General features: G+C 52.2%; 1 protein-coding gene and 1 long non-coding RNA gene across 9 annotated transcripts; one reads left to right on the forward strand and one right to left on the reverse strand.

The window, feature by feature from the left end:
- The first annotated feature begins 11957 nt into the window (after positions 1–11957).
- On the forward strand, positions 11958–24695 carry Ssbp4 (single stranded DNA binding protein 4). Of its 8 annotated transcripts, none has more exons than XM_050127602.1 (17): positions 11973–12409; positions 19617–19689; positions 19789–19850; positions 19934–20018; positions 21750–21824; positions 22333–22392; positions 22465–22534; positions 22652–22722; positions 22806–22876; positions 23070–23115; positions 23204–23239; positions 23320–23374; positions 23454–23524; positions 23609–23687; positions 23976–24004; positions 24084–24191; positions 24434–24688. In XM_050127602.1, exons 1-17 carry the CDS (start codon positions 12354–12356, stop codon positions 24461–24463), a joined length of 1077 nt encoding a protein of 358 aa, XP_049983559.1. In that variant the 5' UTR covers positions 11973–12353; the 3' UTR covers positions 24464–24688. The 8 variants fall into 8 exon arrangements, with proteins under 8 accessions (XP_049983553.1, XP_049983555.1, XP_049983556.1 ...); XM_050127603.1 differs by having other exon boundaries at positions 11978–12409; positions 23323–23374; positions 24434–24687; XM_050127596.1 differs by having other exon boundaries at positions 11958–12409; positions 23454–23687; positions 24084–24307; positions 24434–24695.
- Positions 15333–18270, reverse strand: LOC126491766 (uncharacterized). The gene is made up of 2 exons (XR_007589451.1): positions 18122–18270; positions 15333–15453 (listed from the first exon to the last, which is right to left on the reverse strand). It is a non-coding gene; the product is annotated as an uncharacterized lncRNA (long non-coding RNA).
- Positions 24696–24894: the final 199 nt, after the last annotated feature.

A 24894-nucleotide genomic window follows, 5' to 3' on the forward strand; every position in this document is an offset into this window, starting at 1 on the left:
ATAAAACTGTTTCAGCCAATGGTTTAGCAGAGTAATGCTAGGCAGGAAATCCAAACAGAGATATACAGAGAGAGTAGGTGGAGTTGGAAAGTGTCTGCCAAAGGAGAAGGACACCTACCAGTCGGTCACAGCCTTGTGGTGATACATAAATGAATAGAAATGGGTTATTTAAGATGTAAGAGCTAGCTAGAAATATGCCTGAGACATTGGCCAAACAGCGTTGTAACTGAAATAGTTTCTGTGTGAATATTATGGTCTGGGTGACCAGGAAATGATTGCACAATCTTTGCATAGAAAATGTCACGCCAACATGGGGCAACTATGTTCACATAAAACCTGAGAGAACTTGGGAAGGAATTCTAGACACAAAAGAAGAGAGTTAAACATGGTTTCTTAGTAGCAGTGTTTTCTCAGGTGGGCCCTGTTTGCCAGCAGTGAGCAGAGGTGTGACTCCTTTTAAAGAAGGCTTCCTAGTTGGTCCTTGTTGCACAAACAACTCTGGCTCTTTTGGAAGATCCTGCACTTAAATGGGGTTTGTGAGCTGTAACACAACTCCTGCTGTACACACTACATGCTATGGTACAGTTCACGAGTTGGGCAAGGGCCTGGAGATTGAAACACACACACAGGGACATGGGTAAAGCCAAGAATTCCCCTTTATTGTGTTCCAGGGCAGCTTATATAGGGTCTCATTGACTAAATAGCCACACCTTAACTCTCAGCTGCAAGCCCACCAGAAATCACTCCCCTGCCATCAGGAACTCCTGAGGGTCTCGTGCTCAGAGCAGCTGCAAGCACAAGAAAACAGTTGTTTACTCCAGCAGGCAGAGGTTCACAGGAAATTCAGGGTCTGGGGGTCACAGTCCCCAACAGTGATCAGCATGCTGCTAGTGACCCACTGCATCCCTGGAACCGGGGCAGTGAGCGTGGCTTGCAGAGCTTGTTGTAACATACCTCCACCATGTTGAATGAGGCAGAGCCAATTAGTCGGACATGCTGCTTAGCATTTTAAAAAGCGCTCCTCGTCAGAAAATGATTACAGAAACACAATAAAAACAGAGTCAAACAGAAATAAAACTCTGAACAGCTCAAAGGTGTGTTTCAAAAATGTACATAGGTTTGGGAGACAGAAGAAAAAGAGTATAGACAGTTATAAAAAGAAGTAAAGTCTTTAAAGAGTCAGTAAAAGTAAAATAAAAGAGTACAGACAGTCACAGATTAAAGGGGTAAAGAAAAATAAGTCATGTAAAGATGGGAAATCCACGGAGAATCAGAATTATGCATATTATTGTGTTTTCTCTGAATTTTTCATTGCAGAGATATATTTGTTCTGGAGGCTACTAGGTTAAACAAACATAAGGATATCTTCACTTCAAAATTTTGCTCTAAGGATATGTTACTTTGGAAAAGAGGCTCTGCTTTTGTTCCCACAGAAGAGAGCATGTGAACTTCTTCCAGACTAATGTGATTTGACCAACCAAGACCCCCTCAAAGGTCACCATGAACTCTAAAAATACTTCACCCAATAAACAGCAGGGAGCAGTTTGGAGAAAACTAAGCCCAAATTCCGAAATATTGCTTATAAATATTTGTTTTCATTTAAAGGGGGTTGATTATAAGTGATTAATAGCCACAGTCAATTTCTGGAAAAAATAGGGAGGATATGATATAGAGACAAATACTTTGCATTGGTATAAATCTTGGTTACTGATACAAATTTAAGGTTGATTTTGTTACACTGTGTATATATGTTTCTGCTTTTGTATAAGTTTTTTTGTGTGTGTGTGCTATTTTATTTTTTTTATTCATTTATTAAAGATTTCTGTCTCTTCCCCACCACCGCCTCCCATTTCCTTCCCCCTCCCCCAATCAAGTCTCCCTCCCTCGTCAGCCCAAAGAGCAATCAGGGTTCCCTGCCCTGTGGGAAGTCCAAGGACCACCCACCTCCATCCAGGTCTAGTAAGGTGAGCAACCAAACTGCCTAGGCTCCCACAAAACCAATAGGTGCAGTAGGATCAAAAACCCATTGCCATTGTTCTTGAGTTCTCAGTAGTCCTCCTTGTCTGCTATGTTCAGCGAGACTGGTTTTATCCTGGGCTTTTTTCAGACCCAGGCCTGCTTTTGTATAAGTTATTCTGTTTGTGCAGCTCATTTAAAAATGTAATGTATAGGGCTGGAGAGATGGCTCAGAGGTTAAGAGCATTGCCTGCTCTTCCAAAGGTCCTGAGTTCAATTTCCAGCAACCACACGGTGGCTCACAACCATCTGTGATGGGGTCTGGTGCCCTCTTCTGGCCTGCAGGCATACACACAGACAGAATATTGTATACACAAAAATAAATAAATAAATATTTTTTTTTAAAAAAAGACAGGCTATGGTAGCACACTTTTAATACAAGCCCTTAGGAAGCCAAGGTAGACAGATCTCTGAGTCTGAGGCCAATCTGCTCTACAGAGCAAGTGTTAATTAATTTGGCCATGATGATCTGGTTCAGTGACCTTTCTCCTCCCATTTTTGGGATTAACATTTAGAGGCTCCAGTGAGATCAAGACGACAACCCAAATTCAGAAAGCCAGAAGCTGGCTCCTTCCCTCTGGGCCTCTGATACTGAGGAGCTGCTGTTCAGGAGAAAGAGAGGAGGTTGTTGGTTGCTTCTCTGCCACTTCTCTGATCATTCTGGTTCTTACCTGATATCTGACTCCCGAGTTCTTATTGATGTAGTGTGCCCACATGGCATGGGACCCCAAACAAGACCACTACAGAGCTGGTATTTGATGCAAATGCACTGGAGTTTATTGATTACAAATTAGCTAACTCTGACCCAGCAGGCGGGGGAGAATGACCCTCAAGACCTCAGGGTGAGGGATTTTAAAAGGGAAACCCCACAAACAAGGCGGCACAAGCCTTGGTGTTTCAGGATTGGGTAAAAATAAACAACTTTTGAATTTGTTGGTTGGGTACAGGGGAATTTCAAAACAGTGACTGTCAGCAGACAAGAATTTCAAAATAACAGTTAATCAGATACCTACAAGGACATCTGAAGCAAACAGATGTTGTTTGGACACCCTGGTGGGTCACTTTGACCAGGGCAAGCACAGTTTCTTGGGAATGTTTATGACTTTGCTGGACTGCATTCACCCCCCTAGTTAGGTCCTGTATAAAATGAAGAAGTTTGCTCCTGCTTCTTCAGATGAAGAGTGATCAGATAAATACTTTTTCTGGTGCCCCATGCTGGGTACCATATGTAGCTGAACATAAACACCAGCTCACAAAAAAATGATATGGAGACTTATCTGGCATCTCTGCCTTCTTCCCAGCATCCTCTCTGCCTGAAATCCTGCATAGGTATAGTCTTTTTCTTTGCTAACTTTATTAATCTTTATCTATTTTGATCAACTCTAACAATGATATTCTGCGGAGATGTGCTATGTAAGGACTCAGGAAATAAAGTCTCCCTAGGGCTATATTTAAGATTTAAGTTTTATTTTGATCCTAAAAAAACTTCAATTCAAGGGTTGTAATTTTCAGCTGTGTGATGGCAGCAAACACTTTTAATCCCAGCACTTGAGAGGCAGAAGCAGAAGCAGGCGGATCTCTGTGAGTCTGATGATGGAGAAAGGACATGGGTTAATTATAATAAAGAAACTGTCTTGGCCCATTTTATTGGTTAGAACATAGGTGGGTGGAGTAAACAGAGAGAATGCTGGGAGAAAGAAGCTTAGGAGTCACCATGGTTCTCCCACTCCAGACAGACGCAGGTTAAGATCCTCCCTGGTAAGCCACCTCGTGGGCTACACAGAATATTAGAAATGGGTTAGAACAATATGTAAGAGCTAGCCAATAAGAGGCTACAGATAACGGGCCAGGCAGTGTTTAAAAAAAAATACAGTTTCCGTGTAATTATTTCGGGGCATAAGCTAGTCATGCGGGCGGCCGGGTGCTTGGGATGCAGCCCTGCCGCTCCTTCAACAGTCTGAGGCCAGCCTGGTCTACAGAGCTAGTTTCAGGTAAGTCAGAGCCACTCAGAGAAACCCTGTCTGAAAATACCAAAGCAAAACAACAACAACAACAAAAAGGCTGGTTCGGTTTATTTTTCCTCTGAGACAGGGTTCTATTCTTTTTTTTTTCTTTTTTTCTTTTTTTTTTTGGGGGGGGTTTCCAGACAGGGTTTCTCTGTGGCTTTGGAGCCTGTCCTGGAACTAGCTCTGTAGATCAGGCTGGTCTCGAACTCACAGAGATCCGCCTGCCTCTGCCTCGCGAGTGCTGGGATTAAAGGTGTGCGCCACCACCGTCTGGCAACTTATAGTATTTTTCTTTTTATTAATTAATTAATTAATTATTTTTGAGATAGGGTTTCTCTGTAGCTTTGGAGTCTGTCCTGGTACTGGCTCTTGTAGACCAGGTTGGTCTCAAATTCACAGAAATCCACCTGCCTCTGCCTCCCAATTGCTGGGATTAAAGGCCTTGCAGTATTTTTAATGCTAAGCTTAATTGGAATAAAATTCCTAGTCTTATAAAAGCTACCAGCTTGCTGTGAAAGGTTAAAGATGATTAAGACGCACACACTGATAGTCACGGTAGAAATGATCAAATTCTTTAAAAGTGTAACTCCTTTCTGAGGGTAGGAAGACAAGCTCTATTTAGCCTGCTAGAGATGTTTTCGAGGTCAAACCTAGAAGTGACTAAAAACAGAGTTCATTTAAAATCAGGTGCACTTAGTAGATGGCCCACAAACCTTTCCAAAGATCTGATGAATATGGCATTCACAAGGTTTAGTGGGAAAAGCCCTACTGTGACAGAGGCTCCTAACAGTGACCCTGTGGTCTCCAAAGAACACAGGCAGGTAAGATGACTCCACCCGGAGTGTTGTGACACTAGCCACTGGGCAGAACTGCCCTACGCCTCGCCTGCCTCCAGGGTCCTGTTGGGTCAGCCCCGAGAGGTCAGTCCCCAAGTTTCTCCTCGTAGGCCTTGGTCTGGCAGCGAAAGGCCCGTGCTGTCCTGTAGGAGAGCTGAAGACGCACAAGCATTGTCCCCAGGAAGCCACAGAGACCACCGGAACCTAGTGCGACCATCTCAGGACTGGGTATGTGTGACATATTAACTGAAGCATAGGCCATTTGGATTACTTCCTGCTGTTATTATCCTTCTTACATCTCTGGTGTCGCTGACGCCAGCTCTAGTGTCTGAGTTCAGCTCCCTGGTTAAAACACTCCACATAAAAAACCAGACCTGGTCTTTCTCAGCCTGTCAGGTCACCTTATAAAAAAGGCAAACTCACACACAGGATCTTCTACCAACAGGCCTCATTCATGCTAAGGGGTAAACAAAACAGGTCTCAGGTGTGACTTCTGCTGTTTGATGGAACCGGCTTTGCAATGGCTGTTCTCAGGAACATTTAGATCTGTCTGCTGGCAAATAACTGAGAAGAGAGAGTTAAAGTTTACATAAATTATACAGGTCTAAAAATAATTTAAGATGCTGGGCAGTGGTGGCGCACGCCTTTAATCCCAGCACTCGGGAGGCAGAGGCAGGCGGATCTCTGTGAGTTTGAGCCTGGTCTACAGAACAAGTTCTAGGACAGTCTCCAAAGCTACACAGAGAAACTCTGTCTCAAAAAACCAAAACAATAATAAAATAAGTAAATAAATAAAAAAAATGGAAAGAGTTAGTGTTAGTATAAAAAAGGGGGTGGGGCTGGAGAGATGGCTCAGAGGTTAAGAGCACTGGCTGCCCTTCCAGGGGTCCTGAGTTCAATTTCCAGTACCCATACGGTGGCTCACAACCACCTATAATGAGATCTGGCGCCCTCTTCTGGCATGCAGGCATACATGCATCCAGAACACTGTATTTATAAAATTTTATTTAAAACATAATTTTAGTTATAAACATCTGATGATATAAAAATATAAATAAAGTATGATGCTCTAAAAATGATTTTATGTATATAAATATAAGTTACTCTATGCCATTATTATGCTAAGATTTCAAAAATTCAAACTTGGCATCACAATCCCTGACTTCAAACTCTACTACAGAGCTACAGTACTGAAAACAGCCTGGTATTAGCATAAGAACAGACAGGAGGACCAATAGAACCAAATAGAAGACCCGGATATCAGTCCACACAACTTCCAACACCTGATCTTTGACAAAGAAGTAAAAAATATCAAATGGAAAAAAGAAAGCATATTTAACAAGTGGTGCTGGCATAACTGGATTTCAAAATGCAGAAGAATGAAAATAGACCCATATCTATTACCATGCACAAAACTCAAGTCCAAATGGATCAAAGACCTCAACATAAAGCCAGCCACAATGAACCTTATAGAAGAGAAAGTGGGAAGTACACTAGAATGCATTGGCACTGGAGATCACTTCCTAAACATAACCCCAGCAGCACAGACACTGAGAGAAACAATTACTAAATGGGACCTCCTGAAACTGAAAAGCTTCTGTAAAGCAAAGGGCACGGTCAACAAGACAAAAGGACAGACTACAGGATGGGAAAAGAAAGCCATCTTACAAACCACAATCCTAGAGAACTTAGACAACAATGAGGACACTAAGAGAGACTTACATAGATCTAATCTACATGGGAAGTAGAAAAAGACAAGATCTCCTGAGTAAATTGGGAGCCTGGGGACCTTGGGAGAGGGTTGAAGGGGGGAGGGGAGAGGCAGAGAGGAGAGCAGAGAAAAACGTAGAGCTCAATAAATGTCAATAAAAAAATGAAACACACACACACACACAAAAAAACAACTAAAAAAATTCAAATTTAGCTGGGCACAGGCACTCAGGAAGCTGAGGCAGGAGGATGGGGCGAGGCCAGCCTGGAAGTGAACTCCAGGTTCCCAGTGCAGTTCTTATAAACTGGCGGCACTAACACTACTATAAGTCACAAGCTCACAGTTTTAAATTTCCTCTGGTTGTCTCCTACACATAGACTTAGAGTTACTTCTCTTCGTGCTAAAATGTCTCTGTCCCCTCTACATCCAGCCCTCTGGATAGAAGAAAAAGTACTCATACTTTTGAATCCATAGGTTTTGTTATGACCCCAGGGTGTAAGTCTCCTCCGGCTATGTTACAGACAGCTGCTAGATACTTTGAATTTCAACACAAAGTACAAACAATGGTAGCGTATATTTCAGGGCATGGAGAGTCTTCAGATGTGGGCCCACCCCTCACAGGCTGAAGGGGCTTCCCTGCCTTCTGCCTGCTCCTGAGCGGGAACCTTCACATGTGAGATCCCTGCAGAGTTCCCCTCGCTGGCAGACACAATCCTGACCTCAGCTGTGGACTCCAAACCGCTCCAAAGGTGATCTATGTCATACCAGCCCCCGGGGGTCCTACAGAACCCCAAAGTCCTGGCCTTGCTGAGAGCAGACGTGAATGTGGTCGGTCCCTGTTTCTTCAGCAGGATTGGTAACCTATGCTTCTGATGAACGCCCATTGCCGACTGCCATCCCGCCATTCAGCCCTGGACCCTGACAACAGCTTCCTCATTTCAATGGAAGTAGTTACAAAGGAGGCTGTGTCACCCTTGTCCTCAACCAAGGGCTTCCCTGATGAAACAGTCAAAATGGCTACATTTAGAGTCCATAGTAAGTCCAAGATGATATGGCCTTAAAACGCGTGTTCTGTTAACCACACAGGTGTAATTTATGGGTGAGCAGTTACAAATGTTGTGACCCCCCCCATAAAGAATGCTAAGACCTGCGGGCGGTGGTGGCGCACACCTTTAATCCCAGCACTCTTGGAGGCAGAGGCAGGTGGATCTCTGAGTTCGAGGCCAGCCTGGTCTACAGAGCGAGTTCCAGCACAGGCTCCAAAGCTACAGAGAAAGCCTGTCTCGAAAAAAAAAAATAAATAAATAAAACAAATACAACCACAGTAAAAGAATGCTAAGAGCCTATTAAAGATTCGACAGGGCATCAAGGGAGGCGTGAAGAACCAGCCTGCCTCTTTTTTGGGCTTAAAATTCATTTTGTGGTAAAGGGGAACTAGGCTCATTCCTGTTTGTAATTAAACCTGTTTCTCAAGGATCGGACTATGCCCCAGCTGTACCCTTAGCTACAAATGGTTCTGGGCTGCCTGCTGCAGGAATAATGGCAACTATGTCTTTGTTTCAAAAGTTGTTGATAACCATCTTGCGACTCTACCTTGTTTCCTTGTAACTACATCTTTCTCTCCGTCCTGTTCTGTTTCTGTAGCCCCTGCCTGTTTCCCCTACTTAGTGACCCCACCCCTGCAGCCAGTGCTGACCTCTGCCTTCAGGATTAAAAATCTTGTTTTAATTATTGTTTGCTTTAACTAATTTGGCCATGATAATGTAGGTCAGGGGTCTTTCTCCTCCCATCTTTGAGATTAACAACAGTTAAATGAGCAATCGTGTGGGTGCTGAGAATTGAACCCAGGTCCTCTGGAATTGTAACAATTGCTCTTAACCACTGAACCATCCCTCCAGTGACTGGAAAGCTGCTAATTAGCAGCCAAATTAGTGGCGCTGGCCTGTGACCCCAGCCCTGGAGGGCTGAGGCTGGAGCCGGCGCTTAGAGAGACCTACACATTGCGTATTTGGAGGCCCTAGTGAGCGCATGCGCCAGGTCAAGAGGCTCTTTGGAGGCTTCTCTGCTGCCATCGCGTGGCCACATCTGGAACCACAGCCCCTGGCTGCTTTGAGGGAGCAAGAAACCCGACAACCTTGAAGAAACCCAGACCCCCAGGGATCCCAGAGAAAGCGGCTGCTGGTTCGTCTGCTCAGCAAATACTTATCAAGTGTTTTTCATATGAAATGAGAGTATGCGAGGGGGCATGCATTACCAACGCACCCTCAAATGAGCCTCCAGTCTCTAGTCCCTGCTGTGCATCCTTAGGCAGGTTGCTTTGTCACACTGAGCCCGCTTTTTCCTCTGCAGAACAAACTGTACCAACGCCTGCTGGAAGGACTCAACCAAAAATGAAGCCCCGTGCTTGTGGCTGAATTGAGGACCCGAGGTCAGGCGGAATGGACGACAGGGCTCTGTCCTGCAGGGGAGCGGCTCACACCAGAAGGGTCTCCCTGTCCCACAGTGGTCCTAGGATCCCTGTGGCTCAGAAGTCCTCACGAGCAGGGCGGAGAGCGGGCGGCGGGAGCCACAGAAGAAGCCTGCCCCCTAGGCTGCAAGGGCGACCCTTGGGCTTCCTCCCCCGCCGCCCGCTGGCCGGGACGTGACCCAGCGGCTCGGCGAGGGCAGCGGGGGCCGCCGAGCTCCTGAACCGGGCCACACACAGACTTCTGTCCCCAATACCTCGAATTTCGGAACCCTGCACCCCAAGAGGCTGAGGGACAGATCGCCCCAGCTTCTCGTCCTCCCTCCACCCCAGGCCCCAAGCCCCAGCCCCCAGTGCAGTCCCGGCACGCCGCGTGCAGCAGCTGCGGTTGCTCCCTTCCCGGTGGTGTTTGGGTTTTAATTTTTGTGTTGCACTTAGAAAATTACCCATAATTACAGCTGCGGAGAGGAAACGGTCTCCGAGGACAGCCGCACTCCAGCTGTGCCGCCTCCTACGCACAGCTGGGCGGGGCTGAGGCCTCTGGGTGCGGGCGCAGGGTCCACGCGGCTCCGCTCACCCGCGCTGTGGCCCCTGGCGGGGGAGGACACCAATTTTAGTGACAGCCAAAGCTTTAGAGGAACTCTAGAGGGGGTAGAGAAGGCCTGCGGTACAGGGCAGAGGAGGGACACGGAGAAGGGGGGAATGGGAGGAGGGAGGAGCAGCAGCCTTGCAGTGCCGCTGCCGACCACACGGGGGCGCGGCGAAACCGGCTCTTCTGGTGGACGGGGCCGGGCAGGAGGCTCAAGGGAAGAAACAAGATTTACCCTTCTGGGTTTGTCTTCTGTGAGCCAGGATCGCTGGCCAGGCCCTCCGCGTGCTTTGGGGAGCAGATCTGCTTGACAAAGCAGGCGATCTGGTTCCTACCACACCCAAGGGAAAAGGGATCAGGCTTCAAACGCCTCCAGCCTGTCGCTTTTATTTGACGAACATTTACTTACTGTGTCAGTGTATATGTGTGTGAGCACAGGTGCCATTGTGCGTGTGACACTCACAGGATTGGGCAACATATTCCACTATTTGAGTTCTAGGGGTTGAACTCGTCATCAAGCTTGGTGGCAAGCGCCTTTACCGGCTGAGCCCTCTCGTCGGCCCAAGGAAAGGGTTTTCTTAGCTCTGCCTCACAAAGTGGCGCTTGTACAGACAGCCAGGCAAGCTGCTTGGCCCTTGCCTATCCTTGACCCCTGCTCTGCTGCCTCCGAGCACCCCTTTCCCGTCCTTCAGTATCAACCCTGCTTCTCTCTTGTTTGGGCGAGTCTCTGGCTAGGCCCAAACTGGGTGTGTGTATCCTGCGTGCTCAGCTCCCCCGACTCTCCTAGCTGTGTTTGGGATCGCCTCGGTTGCCATGACGACGGCGCAGTCGCTCCTGCCCGCAGATCCTCCCAGAGCAGCCTGCAGGGTTGCGGGCGCCCCCTGCTCCCTCCTCACTGCGCCCGCCTCCACCCTCCTCCAGGAGCCCTGCCGACCTCGCCTCGCCGCCGCCCGTCCCCCACTCCCCCCTGCCCAGAATGTGTCGCTGGCTTTCCGCGGCGGACTCTCAGCTCCAGGAGTAATAGCAAAGTGTCTCCACTGGGTCCCCAGAGCCCGGTAGACAGCAGGCGCTCAATAAATAGCACCGAGTGTGGGTGAAGATACTTAATCAAAGATCTGTGGCTGAGGGAGGGGAAACCGGGCGTCCTGGGCAGCGCTGGACCTTGGGGACACAGACGAGGGTGGAAGAAACCTATGCATCGCGGGTACACTCGCCACGAGCAGAGGCTGCAAAAAGTGCTGTCCTCGATGGTCCAGGCTTCCCGACGGCCTCTCGGGCAGCCAGTACTCGCCAGCCCCGCAGCGGGGAGAGGAAGCTGGGGGAGGGGGAACGGGAGGGGGCCCGGGCCGGGCAGGAAATGGGAATGGCCGGCGTCCGCCCAGCTGAGTCCTGGGGGAGGAGGCGGGGCGCGCCCCAGCAGCCTTTCCTGCGCTCCTGGAACCTCCACGTCTCGGCTTTCCGCCCGCCGGCAGGGTGGGGGCGGGGAGGCCCGGGCAAGGGGACCTGCACCAGGGACACCCGCGCCATCCAGGACCACGGTGACCTGCAGACTGTCTTGTGCCCGTGACTGCGCCACGCGACATTTCTGTAGCTGAAGACCAACTTGGGACAATCTCCTGCCTGTCCCCCTCCCCCCCAAAAAAACCGTCGTCGTTCAACTGTGAACACTTGTAGGGACAGCGAGCATTCGCCTGCACGCCCATGCGCCACGACCACACGTGCGCTCACGGGGCCGCGTGTTATGAATGTGTGTGTACGTGGGGGCTGGGGGTAGCATGCCCTCGGCCCAGTGAGCACGCGTGTCACTCCTCTACTCCAGAGGTGGAGGCAGGGGGATCACCAGTTCAAGGATAGCCTCAGTGACATGGGGAGTTGGAGACAGCCTGGGATACTTGAGACTTTGTTTTGTTTAGATTCGACTTTTGAGACAGGGTCTCACTATGTATTTTGTCTAGGAACTCGCTATGTAGACCAGGCTGGCCTCTGCCTTTGAGTGAAGACACGTTTTCAGAAAAACAAACAAATTATAGTTGGTCCACGCTGGCATGCACAAAGCCCTGGGCTCCATCTACAGCACACCACCCAGGCTAAGCAGGGCATGCCTGTCATCTCAGCGTTAGGGATGCTGAGGCAGGATCTGAAGTTCAAGGTTGTCCTCCGCTGCTTATTGAGTTTGAAACCAACCTGGACTATGTGAAAGCCTCTGAAAAGAAAGGAAAAAGATGGATGGGCTGCATGTGGGCTCTCAATGTGTGTTCTGGGTGCAGAATGTCGTGGGCGCATGCACTTTGAGGCAAGGAGACATGTTCGGAGTCGAAGCCAAGATACCCACAGCCCCGCGAATCTGTGCAGCTGGGAGTCTCGCTCCGCAGCTAAGATGGGCCTGGAACTCGCAGTCATCCTCCTGCCTCAGCTTCCCTATTTGGAGGCATGGCAGTGGCTAGATCGTGTCTCCCGCGTAGGTGCGGGAGGTACGGTAGACGTGCTAAGTCGCGCGCAGCCTGTTTAGTGGGCTCTGCCGCCCCCGCAGGCTCTACGCGTGCGCGCCCGCCGTGGCCGCTTTAAGAGCGGCGGGAGCGCGCCGCGGCGGCGGCGGCAGCGCGCTTCCCGGAACAGTCCGCGGAGGGCAGCACGGCTAGAACCCACCCGCGGCCGCAGCTCCCGCGCGAACATGGCTGCGGAACCCGGGGAGCGGTTGGCGTTGGTCATGCGCGCCTGACAGGTGCGGAGCATGTACGGCAAGGCGGGCAAGGGCTGCGCGCCCTCGGACGGACAGGCGCGCGAGAAGTGAGTGCGCGGCTCGGGGGCCACGCAGGACCGGGGACTGTGCGGTCATGAGGGACCAGGAGGGTGCGGGATTTCAGGGGGATACACGAGATCCGGAGGGCTCGTGGAATTACCAAAGATCAGAATGGAGAGGGAATTTCAGGGGTACACACGAGGTCAAAGGGCTTGTGGGGTCGCACGAGACCTCAAGGGTGTGTGATTGTGGGTGTGCGAGGCCTGAGGCCCCATTTGGGGTCACGGAAGACACAAAGGGCAGAATATATAGGAGGCACTCGAGTTCCAGGGGCTCAGGGTCACTGAGAAACCGAAGGCATGAGACTGCAGTGTGGGAGATTCAGGGATCCTGGTGGGGGGTGTCTCAGGACAGTTGAGGGCACAGAAGATCAAGGGGTCAGACAAGACCCCAAGGGTTGCTGGGGTCACACAGCAATGGATGGGGTTCCGTATCAGGGACTGTGAGCTCTAAGGAGTCCGTGCTGTAGCAGCGAGCAGGATGCCCGGGGCAGGCACAGCATCTGAGGGCTGCGAGACCTCGATGGTTCTGGGGTCACACAGGCCTGGGTTGGGCCCGAGACCATGGGGCTCATGGAGAGCTGCAGGTCTCAGGGCGGGGGTCCCATGCACACAAACCCAAGAGCTGCAGATTTGAGGAGGTTGAGGGGCTCTAGGTGTTGGGAGCCTGGAGGTCGTGAGATTTGTGTGGGCACGTGTGACCTGACCTGAACTGTTGCTTGTGGGCAAAGTTGAGGACACAGGGCAGGAGGGAAGAAGGCGGAGCTACCTGGGCTACCTCCAGTGACCCTAGGTGGGCCAGACTGGTTCTGGCCCTCACTGCCCTGTATTGGAGATGCAGGGTGAGTGGCCAAGGTGGGCAAGCTGAGGTACCCGGCTTTCCTTCTCTGGGTGCCCATGCAGGGGAGTTGGTGAAGGTGTGAACATTTGAATCGTGTTGGGGGCAGCACATACATTGGGGGTGTGGTGAGCATGCCAAGCCTACATGGAAACTTGGCTGGCCACCGAGAAGCTGAGCTGCCCAGCACAGCCCTGGGTATGAGACAGATGACCCACAGAGGAGTCTGGGTTGCTGGGGATGCCATGGATGCTGGCCCCTCAGGCCACCCTTGTTGTATTGTGGTTAGGCCTCAACGACCCATCCTGGCATCAGGCTGATGCCCATGTGGGAAGCAGGGGCCATCTGGCTCGGTCGTGCGACACCTGGTGAGTCCCCAGCCTGGACATAGTTCACATAGTCAGTAGTCCTGTGCTAAGTTAGGGAGGTGAAGAGGCAGGGGTCGGGGTCTGACAGTCTGGGACCTCTGTGAGAGGACATGCAGATCCCACAAAGTACCATTGTGACCATCAGGAGCCTCAAGTTAGGCCAGGAAGGGGCAGAGGGGTGCAAAGGCCCTGTGGTAGGAGTAGGCAGGGAGTGAGGATGTGCTGTGGGCCACAGCAAGGCTTGTGTGTTTGAACTGCACACAGAGGCTGAGACAGGAGGATCCTTGCCAAATGCTTATCAAGGGTCTCTGAAAGAAGTGCATCTGGCCTGTGGGGCTCACAGAGAACAGGAAGAGGCCAACCAGGCTTGGGACTGCTAGGGTGGACGCTGTTTGGGTGGTCCTTGTAGATGAGGCCCCGTGAAGCAGGACTCTTCTCGGCCTAGGGTCTTCCATCTGTCCCGTGGGGTCTTCACAGAGGGTAGGCAGGTGGCCCTGCACTGTGGTTGGCTAGCCTTTCTGGGTTCAGGACATCCAAGGCCAGTGTCTCAATTACTGGTTGGCCCAGCCCTGGTTTTTCTCTCCCCCTGGACTCATCTGTTTGTGGCCTCCACCTACCATGCCTGTCCCCTCAGCACTAGAGCCTTGCAGGCCTGTATGTCTAGCGGGGAGCCAGCTCCAGGTGAACCTGTATGTCTAGCAGGGAGCTGGCTCCAGGAGAGCAGTGCACCACCTGCTGGGGAAAGTCTATCTGGGTCGCGAGGTTGAGGCTGGGGTCTGAATGGACCTTGTGTAAGTTGGAGTATGTGTGTGTGCTGACCGTGGGCGGGCTGAATCTATGTGGTGTTGCCCAGCAATTGAGGTGGCTTCTTTAAACCTTCAGGATGGCACAGGACACCTTCCCTTGGACACAGGTGACACCTAGCGAGGAAGGCTAGATGTTGACCGCGGTGTTTCGGTTGGCTCCCAGCAACCTGCCTGAGGGGTGCTGGTAGGGATGGCCTTTACAGTGATTCCCCACAATCATGGTGCCAGTGGCGGTGGTATGTTGGGCCTTGGCAGCCGGCTAACACAGAGCTGTCATGCTGCGCAGCCCAGGCCTGCTCTCCAGGACACTCAGCACGTCTAGCAGGAAGGGCACTGAGCTTGTCCTGGCTCTCAAGATCCCTCAGTCTGCTTGCTTTCTGCCACAGGGAAATTGGGGGGATCTGAGAGGCTCAGCAGACCCAGGACAGTGAGCCAGTGGGTACAGGTCTCAGGACCTATGTCTGTGCCTACCCCAGCTGTTAGAGACAGTAAGGGGAGGGTGGGCATAGGGCAGAGGTGGGGTATGGTATCTTGGACTGCTGGTGCTGGAGTCAGGAGGCACAGCCAGGGCAGAGCCCCTGGGGCAGGAGGCAGGGCGGAGCCAATGGAGCAGCAGTTCAGACGTGCAGGCCTGGAGGAAGCAGCTGTGGGGAGCTGTGCAGAGCTGAGACGTGGTGGGAGAGGGGATGGTTGAGCACACTTGAGACTGGCCTTGTGTGTCCCTCTAGCTACCCACCTCAACCTCCCTGGTGACTGGGCCAGTGGGGCTCACCCTGTGACATCTAGTCCCTGAGTCCTCCTTTGGATGGTGTTGAAATAGGAGCGGCGGGGCTGCGTCCCCGGCACCCCGCCGCCCGCATGGCTAGTTTATACCCAGAAATAATTACACGGAAACTGTATTCTTTCAAACACTGCCTGGCCAGGCTAGGTCCAGTTTCTTATTGGCTCTTACATATTGTTCTAACCCATTTCTAATATTCTGTGTAGCCCACGAGCTGGCTTACCAGAGAGGATCTTAACCTGCGTCTGTCTGGAGTGGGAGCATCATGGCGACTCCCCACCAAGACTCCTTCTCCCAGAATTCTCCTGTTTTCTCCACCCACCTAAGGGTGGGCCTTATCAAGGGGCCTAGGCAGTTTTTTTATTAATAAGAAATCACTCCCACATCAGTTACCCTTTTTCTGTTTAAACAAAAAAGAAAGGCTTTAACTTTAACATAGCAAAATTACATATAACAAAACAGTTATCAAGTAAGAATTACAGTTACAATATTTATATCTATTTTATCTCTTATCATAACTAAGGAAAACTATAACTATCCATTCTTCAACTCCATCAAAGACTCCAGAAGGATATAATATTACCTATCAAACAAGAAATAAGAAAACTCTAGAAATGACAGAGACATCTCGCTGCCTGGACAGTCACCCAAAGTTCCTCTGTACCGTTGGGGCATCCATCTTCGGCCTACAGGCCCATAGTATCCAGCAGACATTCTCATCAAGCAAGAAATTCCAAAGACAGTTCAGTCACTTTTTGCTGTGTCCTGCAGAATGTCTCACAGACTCTTTCATGAAGCAGGAACCCCAAAAGGTCATCTCACCTTTAGGCAAGTTCAGCAGTCCTCTCTCTGCGGGTTCTCTGTGTCCAGTTTATGCAACAGTCCAGGCAAGAGCAGTTTCTTGCCCAAATGGCTATCAAACTCCATAAGGATTCTCTTCGATGCCCATCTTCCTCTTGAAATAGATTGGTGCTGCCAGGAGCAAATGTGTCTCATTGTCATGAAAAACCCTAAGTTATTAAAATATCTTAAATGCCATATTCTGCAGCCTTTGAAAGATATGAAGAATGCCTATCTAACTAAAATATCTCTCTATATATCTAGAAAATCTAACTAACATGACTACAAGCTTAAGTATTAGCGATGATTATCCATTAACAACCTATATTTCCTAATTATACATTACATTTTTAAATGAACTACACAATCACAATACCTTAATCAAGATCAAAAATACATATACATATAACAAAATTGACCATAAAATCCATACCAATGCAAATTATTCATATCTATATCATATCCCCCTTTAAATGTAAAAGAACATTTATAAACAATATTTGGGAACATGGGCGTAGTTTTTTCTCTACAAACTGCTTCCTGCTGAATAGGGGCGTCGTTAATTAGGTTGTTCATGATATAACCTGTATGCTAGTTTCATCTCAGTTGGCAATTGAGCGAAGCAATTTTTTGAGGGTATTCACAGCAACCTTTCAGGAGGGCGTGGTCTATCATACCAAATCGGAATAGATGCAATCCACAGGGTCTCATCCTCTGCAAAAACAAAAGAAGACCCTCTCCAAAGCATCATATCCTTAGACCCAAATTCTGAAATCATAATACCCTTATATCCATTTTGGTTTAGATTGGCAGCCCATGTAATGAAATGTCTCTCTGTACTTAGCTCCTTCACAGTCAAAAATTTTAAAGAAAACACAATGTACATAATCCAGACTCTCTGTGAATTTTCCATTTTTACGTGGCTTATATTTCTTTATTTCTTTTAATCTATAACTCTCTGTACTTCTGTACTCTGTCTCTTTAAAGACTTTACCCTTTTTCTTTTTAAGACATTAACTTTATTCTTTATATTCTTTTTCTTCTCTTTCCCAAGCCTACGTACATTTATCCAACAGTGTCTGAATCTGTTTTATTGTGAATCTGTAATTTCTTTACTATACAGGAGCATTTCTTAAAATGTTAAGCATTTCTTAAAAACTTAAGTTGCACCATTTACAGGTAATACGGTACTGCCTGTGTCCTGCCCAGTCTAAACCTTAACTGCACGGTTTTAAGGTAATTACGGTAGTTCCTGCCTGAGATCAGCACAGTTCAGCATGGAGCAGCCGCTCCTGCCTCAGAGTCATTTGGTGCCCCTGAACCATTCACAGTTTCAGGCACACAGCAAGTCCACATTGGAGCCGCACTCAGCAGTTTAACTCTGAGACTGAGTGTGCAGCACAGAAACTCTTTTCATCCAAGTTACAGCCAAATCTGACATGCAGAGCACTGCGCAGTCTGAAAATGCGTCTCTGTATAGCGGCAGGAATCCGCCATGCTCTTCCGCCTGCCTAAGCCTGATTCTGCCTTCTGCCCAGGTGCAGGCGGGGAGCTCTGAGCCATCTGCACGGTCTCAGAGCACTCTCCTCCGATCCCAAGCGGAACACAAACATCCAGTCCCATAAAAGCCTTGAAATGCTTTAAAGCCAGAGTTCATGCTGGCAGCACAGCCCCCAGGAAGCCGCGCTTTAAAATGATGTAGCTTATTTTTCTGCTGTTGTAGCTGAATCAGGAATCTCTCTACAGCACGCCACCAACAAAACAGCAAAAATCTGTGTTAAACTCTCTCTCCCTTATTTTTAAGCCTTCTCAGGTTTTTAAGTGGATTTAGCCCATCACGTCTGGGCGCCATCTGTTGAAATAGGAGCGGCAGGGCTGCGTCCCCGGCACCCGGCCGCCCGCATGGCTAGCTTATACCCAGAAATAATTACACGGAAACTGTATTCTTTCAAACACTGCCTGGCCCGGATAGTTCCAGTTCCTTATGGCTAGCTCTTACATATTGTTCTAACCCATTTCTAATATTCTGTGTAGCCCACGAGCTGGCTTACCAGAGAGGATCTTAACCTGCGTCTGTCTGGAGTGGGAGCATCATGGCGACTCCTCACACAGCTTCTTTTTCCCAGCATTCTCCTCTGTCTACTCCGCCTACCTAATTTTCTATCCAATAAAATGGGCCAAGGCAGTTTCTTTATTAATAAGAAATCACTCCCACATCAGGATGGGGGTGGGGGACTGCCAGGGAGCAGGTGTGCAGGGGCAGGGAGAAGGGAGAGGAAGGCTAGCGGGACTGGTGGGCAGGCTGTAGGGAGTGACCATCAGTTGTCACCTCATCCCTATCATGCCCAGCTCAGTCTCTGACCACCAAATGGTGGGCTCTGGTGGCCACAGCTCCTTCTTGGCTATCTGGAGGGTGTCAGGGCTGGGATGCCACCCTGGCCATGCTGCCATCCCAAACCAAGCTTACCATGATCCTGACATGGACTTCTTGTCTGCTAGCTCAGCCCTTCTTGGTCCACTTGTATGTGTCTGAGGGAGTCACCTGGACCTAGGAGGATGGCCGGTGTGCTATTGCATAAAGAGGACAGACCGATGGACAGATGGGTGGACAAATGGATGGAGGAATGGATGAATGCGTGGGCAGGTGGACGAATGGGTAAATAGATGCGCAGGTGGGTGAATGAGTAGAGGGTGGGTAGATGGATGGACGGACAAATGGACAGAAGGGTGGGCATGTGAATGGGCTGATGGATGAATGGATGGATGGATAGATGGATAAAAAAAGAATATCAAGGTGAAGGGTAGCGCCATGGAGGTGAGGCTGGGGGTGCAAAGCCCCAGCATCCATTCCCAAGTGTATCCTAGGGCAGAAATGAGATAGTGGCAGGCATGCTGGCATGGGAGGGCGGAGAGCAAGGCCTGAGTCAAAGGCAGGTTATTTTAGGCTGAGGCCCTCAGCCAGAGAGGGTGGGGCGAGGACAGCTGGGGAGGCCCCTGGAGCCCCGCAGGTCCCCAGCATCCAGCATGCTCCTTTATTCTCATGCCCTATAGGGACTAGCGGGGAGGTGCTGGCACTCAGAGGACCCATATGTGAGCGAGAGGAACCAGTGCCCAGCTTGGGATGAGAGCTGCCATGCACGGAAGGCTGGGTGGGATGGCCTAGCCCACCATGGTGGACGCTGGCAAAACAGGGTAGTGGCCTGGCGGTGGCATGTGGCACTGGAGGCTCTGCCTTGCCACTCCTCATTCCCCAGAAGCACCATGACTGTCTCCTCTAGTACTCTACAGGGAAGGAAAAGTTACAGCCACCACTGGATACAGAAGATGAAGATGGGGCTCTTGGGGGGGGTGTTTATGTGGCGTGTTGGGAATAGACGGGAGCTGGCTGCCCCAGGTCGATGAGTTGAAGAAGCTGTTTTCAGCAGGTGGAGATGGTGGATCTAGTATAGGGCGGAAGCTCTGTGGGTTAGATGGATTGGCTGGGGAACCTGTTCACGGCCTTGTGTTGGGCGGGCACCTGGGTGCCCTTCTTCCGAGCGACCGTTTCCCACCCTGCCTGCAGGCTCGCGCTGTACGTGTATGAGTACCTGCTACATGTAGGCGCACAGAAGTCGGCTCAGACCTTCCTGTCCGAGGTGAGTCTGTCCGCTCTGCCAAGACACCCCACATTGTTCCTGGCAGGGTTGGCGGATCCCTCCTGGGTGCCTGCTCCTCACTCATCCTCTTCCCGATAGATCCGCTGGGAAAAGAACATCACCCTGGGCGAGCCCCCTGGCTTCCTGCACTCCTGGTGGTGGTATGTGCGTGTGTGGGAGCTAACGGAAGGAAGTGGGATCTTCGCGGGGACGTGGATCACCTTGTTCCTTCTACTGCCCGCAGTGTCTTCTGGGACCTCTATTGCGCAGCACCAGACCGCAGAGAAGCCTGTGAACACACCAGTGAGGCCAAAGTCTTCCAGGACTATGTGAGTCTCCAGGATTCTGGAATCTGGGCCACTTCTTTTGTTTTTGTTTATTTTTTTATATTATTATTATTTCCGAGATAGGGTTTCTCTGTAGCTTTGGAGCCTGTCCTGGAACTAGCTAGCTCTTGTAGGCCTCAAACTCAGAAATCCTCCTGCCTCTGCCTCCTGAGTACTAGGATTAAAGGCCTGCGCCACCATCACCCAGCTGTTTGTGTGTTTATTTTGTGATAGGGTTTCTCTGTGTAGCCCTGGCTCTCCTGGAACTCACTCTGTAGATCCTCCTGCCTCTGTCTCCCGAGTGCTGGGATTAAAGGCATGCACCACCACGCCCCTCTTTATTGTTTTTTTTTATTTTATTATTAAAAAAACACTTTTAATTTATGTGTATGAATGTTTTGCCTGCAAGTCTGTCTGTACACCGTGTGTATGTTTGGTGCCTGTGAAGGCCAGAAGAGGGCATTATTACAGATTATGAGCTGCCGCCATGTGGGTGCTGGGACCTGAACGTGGGGCCTCTGCCAGAACAGCAAGTGGTCTCTTGAGTCTCCTGAAATTTTTTGTTTTGTTTTTATTTGAGATAGGGGCTCACTAAGTAGTCCTGTTATCCTGGAACTCCTATGTAGCTCAGATTCCGCTACCTCCCGCCTCTGTAGAGTTGGGGTTAAAGGCCAACGCCCTGGCCTCAGTTTCCCTTTGGCACAGTAGGCGGTCCTCGCCTCCTCACAGCAGTCACTAGGCGCCGGTTGCTATGGCAGCGTGGGCGTCGGAGGGCGGGCCAGAGCAGACTGGTCCTCCGCGCCCTGCTGCTGCGGCCCCGACCTTGGTGTCTCCTGGGAAACGCCAAGCGCAGCCCTGCCCGTCGTCATGGTAACGCGGGCGGGCGCGGCGGCGCCGCTGTGGGATGATTGACGGGCGCGCGGGGGGGTGGTGTTCCGGCTCAGACCGCCCTCCCGCAGTGCCCAGCTGGTATGCATCAAGGGACCTGGTGTTCGCGTTTGGGGGATAGGCCAGGCGTGTGGGGGGGGGGCGCTTTGGCCATGACAACCCCTAATCAGCCGGAGTTACAATGATTTTGGGGCTTCCTTGAGAGTGCACTTTCGCTGTGGGCTACTGTCATTTATTCCCCAGGGCTAGACCAGAATGCTTGCAGCAACCTCAGAGTTGCAGGAACAGGTCACCAGGGACCTGACTCTGAGCTATGGTGGGGCTGTCCCCATTCCAGAGATCATAACAGAAGCCTACAGAGTCCCAGGCATGTCTGTGCTAGCCAGCATAGCCACCTGGGAAGGCAGTGAGAAGAGATGGACAGCAGAAGGAGCCTGCCAACCCCACACCTCCCACCCCAGCTCTGAGCCTGTCGAGCCTGGTTGTTGTTCATCTGAGGAGGGTTGTGGTCTAGGGACCCTCCCCACACTCCCGCTCCTCCGTCCTGGATGGGTGGCTGTACATCTACAGTGCAGGACAAGGAAGGGGCCCTTGGGGCAAGGACTGGCCTAGACATTTGGGGTGTGGGTCGGGAGAGGGCCTCTATGCCACCAGAAGAGAGTCCAGGTGAGATGAGGGGGAGCCATAGAAGTCTGGGGGTGTTGCTATACCACTTCACCCCTTTCTCTGGTCTCCCAGCTTGACCACGTGATAGCTGTCCCCAGGCTGTATGCAAAGATGAGGGGAAACCCTGTTCCAAAAGTCACCTGTCGTGACTCTCACATCCTCTGGTGTCTCATATTGCAGAGTGCCGCAGCCCCCAACCCTGTGATGGGCGCCATGGCCCCTAACGACGCGATGGGGGCACCAGGCTTCTTCCAGGTATGGCTGCCTGGGGCCTCCTTTGTCCTCACAGTTGAGGTAGGGGTAAGCTGCAGGCTGGAATTCGGTGGAAGGGTTGTGGACACAGTGGATGTGAACATGTGTGCACCTTGTCATCGCTAGTGACAGGCATGAGTTTGTACCCCTGAGCACCGGTGTCCGCTGGTTCCGCCATCCTGTTCAAGTCTCTTCGTACCATCTGCTACCTGCAGGCTGTGCCCCCATTCCCCTCTCAGTCGGGGTTCAGTAGCTTTCCCATTCACCCTCAAGATGTGTAGCTGTTCCCAGAGTTCTAGTGGTGACCCCCACAGTCAAGTAAGGGCCCTCACACATGCCGGACCGCGCACTGCTCCCTCCTGCAGCTGTACCAGCTGACTGTGGTCTGTAATCTGTCTCTGAGGCAGGGGACCAGCCAGGTTGGAGGCCCCTGCCCCTACTGTGCCCCCAGGCGTAAGAAAAAACAGGGTTTCTTTAGGGGAAGATTGCTGACCCCTACCCCCTCTTCCAGCCCTTCATGTCATCACGGTTTCCAGGGGGTGCCCGGCCCACCCTAAGGATGCCAGGACAGGTGAGAGAGCGGGGTGGGACAGGAGCTGGGTAGGGGTGTCGCCTCCAACTCAGTACCGTGCCCACCCCACAGCCTCCTGTGGGCCTCCCTGGGTCCCAGCCCATCATCCCTGGTGCCATGGACCCCTCCCCACGCACACAAGGTGAGTAGCAGACTCCAGCTGCTGTTCCTCGGGACCCGTCCTTTTTTGAAGCCCCCTTTTGGATGTGCTGTCCATATCTGGAAATGCCCAAGCCCTCTTCCTTATGTCTCTGCCCAGGGCACCCCAGCCTGGGAGGCTCCATGCAGAGAGTGACACCTCCGAGGAGCATGGCCAGTGTTGGGCCCCAGGTAAGGGGTGACCCAACCCACTGTGGGGCAGGAAGGCCACGCCCTAGGTACTCTCTGACAAAAGAACGTTTTTGCCTCAACAGGGCTATGGAACTGGCATGAGGCCCCCACCCAATTCCCTTGCATCCAGCCAGGTCCTGCCATCCATGAACATGTAAGGCCCTAGGGTACTCTCAGGCTTGTGGTCACCCAGCCTAGACGCAGGCCATGTATTCAGGGACAACCTGGGCAACGTTTATTCTACTGTCTGGAGGGGAAACAGGCCAAAAGGATCACTTAGCCCTGGGGAATGACAGGTTGCTGGGCCCTGGGCGCCTGGGCTGCTGCAGCGCCCCCATCTCTTCCAGGGGTCCGGGGGTGCGTGGCCCGTGGGCCAGTCCCAGCGGTAACTCGGTGAGTGGCAGGCAGGGTGATCTGGGGAAGGAGGGTTCGGGCCAGCTGCCTGCTACTGACGCTCACAGTTGTCCCTGCCTATTCCCAGATCCCCTACGCTTCCTCATCTCCTGGCAGCTACACGGTGAGTTCCCTGCAGGTGCGCGGTGGGACCTGAAGGGGCAGGCCAGACAAGCCACGTCTCACAGTCCCCATGTCTCCCAGCAGGGACCCGCAGGAGGAGGCGCCCCCGGAACACCCATCATGCCCAGCCCTGGAGGTAAGGAGCACACGGGTTGGGGTGGGCCGGGGTTCCCATCCCACACACCCACCCACGCAGCCCCTGCTGTCTCCCCCAGACTCCACCAACTCCAGCGAGAACATGTATACCATCATGAACCCCATCGGGCCGGGCGCCGGCAGGGCTAACGTGAGTGGGGGCCGGTGCGCCTCACCCGACGGGGACCCCGCGGGGGGCGGCCGGCCCGAGCCCCACGCTGCCCTGTGCCCGCAGTTCCCGCTCGGCCCCGGCCCCGAGGGCCCAATGGCCTCTTTGAGCGCGATGGAGCCGCACCACGTGAACGGATCCCTGGGTGAGTGGCCGGGCGCCACCTAGCGGCTTCATCGGCGGGCACCGCCACCCCCAGGCGCCCGGACAAGAGGCTACCAGGGTCCCTGGTCGCCGGCGCCTAGATCCGCTAGTGCTCTGACCTCCACGCCACGGGAGGGGTGGCTGAGAGACCCCTGTCCCCAAGCTCTCGGGTGGCCCCTGAGCGCAACGCCTGCACCCTCCATTGTCCCCAGGCTAAGGGAACGAGAGCCCCTGGGATACCCTGTCCCTGAGCTCCGTACCAGCACCTGAGCTTCTTGTCTCCCCGCAGGCTCGGGCGATATGGACGGGCTGCCGAAGGTGAGGTTGTGCACGCTGGGTGGGTGGGGGCAGGTGACCTGGAACAGGGGACCCATGCGCTGACCGGCGCCGCCCCCAGAACTCCCCTGGCGCCGTGGGCGGCCTGAGCAACGCCCCGGGGACCCCGCGCGACGACAACGAGATGGCGGCCGCTGGGACCTTCCTGCATCCGTTTCCGAGCGAAAGCGTAAGCGCCTGCGTCGACTCCCCACCCGCGGCCGCGGCGGGCCGGAGGGGCCTGGCGGGCAGACCCCGGCGGGGCGGCCGCGGGGCCAGAGCAAGACCATGACCGCGGCGGGCCAGGTGGGGGGGCGGCGCGGCACCTTCCCCTCCTCCCCACCCTCCCCGGGTTCCCCCCTGTCCCCGGGAGGGCGGGCCCCAGCCTCGGCCAGAGCTGAGCCGCGCCCGCGCGCCGCCCTCTCTCCGCAGTACTCCCCCGGCATGACCATGAGCGTGTGATAGCCCTGGTCTGCGCCCAGTGTCCTGCTGGCAAGGTCTGGGGTCGCGCCCCACCCGGACTCCTGGCCAGCTCAGCCTGGATGGCCGGCAGGGCCCCCCACGAAGGACTTTATCATTTTCTAAACACACACGCACGCACACGCACACAGTGCAAGGACCTCAGAGAAGGGCAGGCCTTCTGAACTGTGCGCTGTCACGGGGGGGGGGGGGGACAGCCAATAAACACCATTCGATTTTGTCTTTTTGGTACCACTGGTGTCTCTCACTTGACCAGCAGTTATGGCCTCAATCCTTGCCCAGATGAGATGAGTGGGGTGAAGTTGCGAGCCTACCACATCTACAAGGAGAACATAGGGACCGAGCTGGTGGTACAGTCCTTTAACCCCAGCATGGTTAACATACACAGGCTAGCCAGGGCTACACTAAGACGC

The sequence above is a fragment of the Alexandromys fortis genome, unplaced genomic scaffold (assembly GCF_014885135.2).
Source record: "Alexandromys fortis isolate MF-2015 unplaced genomic scaffold, M_Fortis_MF-2015_v1.1 scaffold_284, whole genome shotgun sequence".
NCBI lineage: Eukaryota > Metazoa > Chordata > Mammalia > Rodentia > Cricetidae > Alexandromys > Alexandromys fortis.

Bases quoted from the DNA above. Each gene is read 5' to 3' on its own strand.
- Ssbp4 (XM_050127596.1), top strand. From the start codon at position 12,354: ATGTACGGCAAGGCGGGCAAGGGCTGCGCGCCCTCGGACGGACAGGCG. The intron at 23,240-23,319 runs GTGAGTTCCCTG...CATGTCTCCCAG, and splicing joins CATCTCCTGGCAGCTACACG to CAGGGACCCGCAGGAGGAGG. The intron at 23,688-23,975 runs GTGAGTGGCCGG...GTCTCCCCGCAG, and splicing joins CCACGTGAACGGATCCCTGG to GCTCGGGCGATATGGACGGG.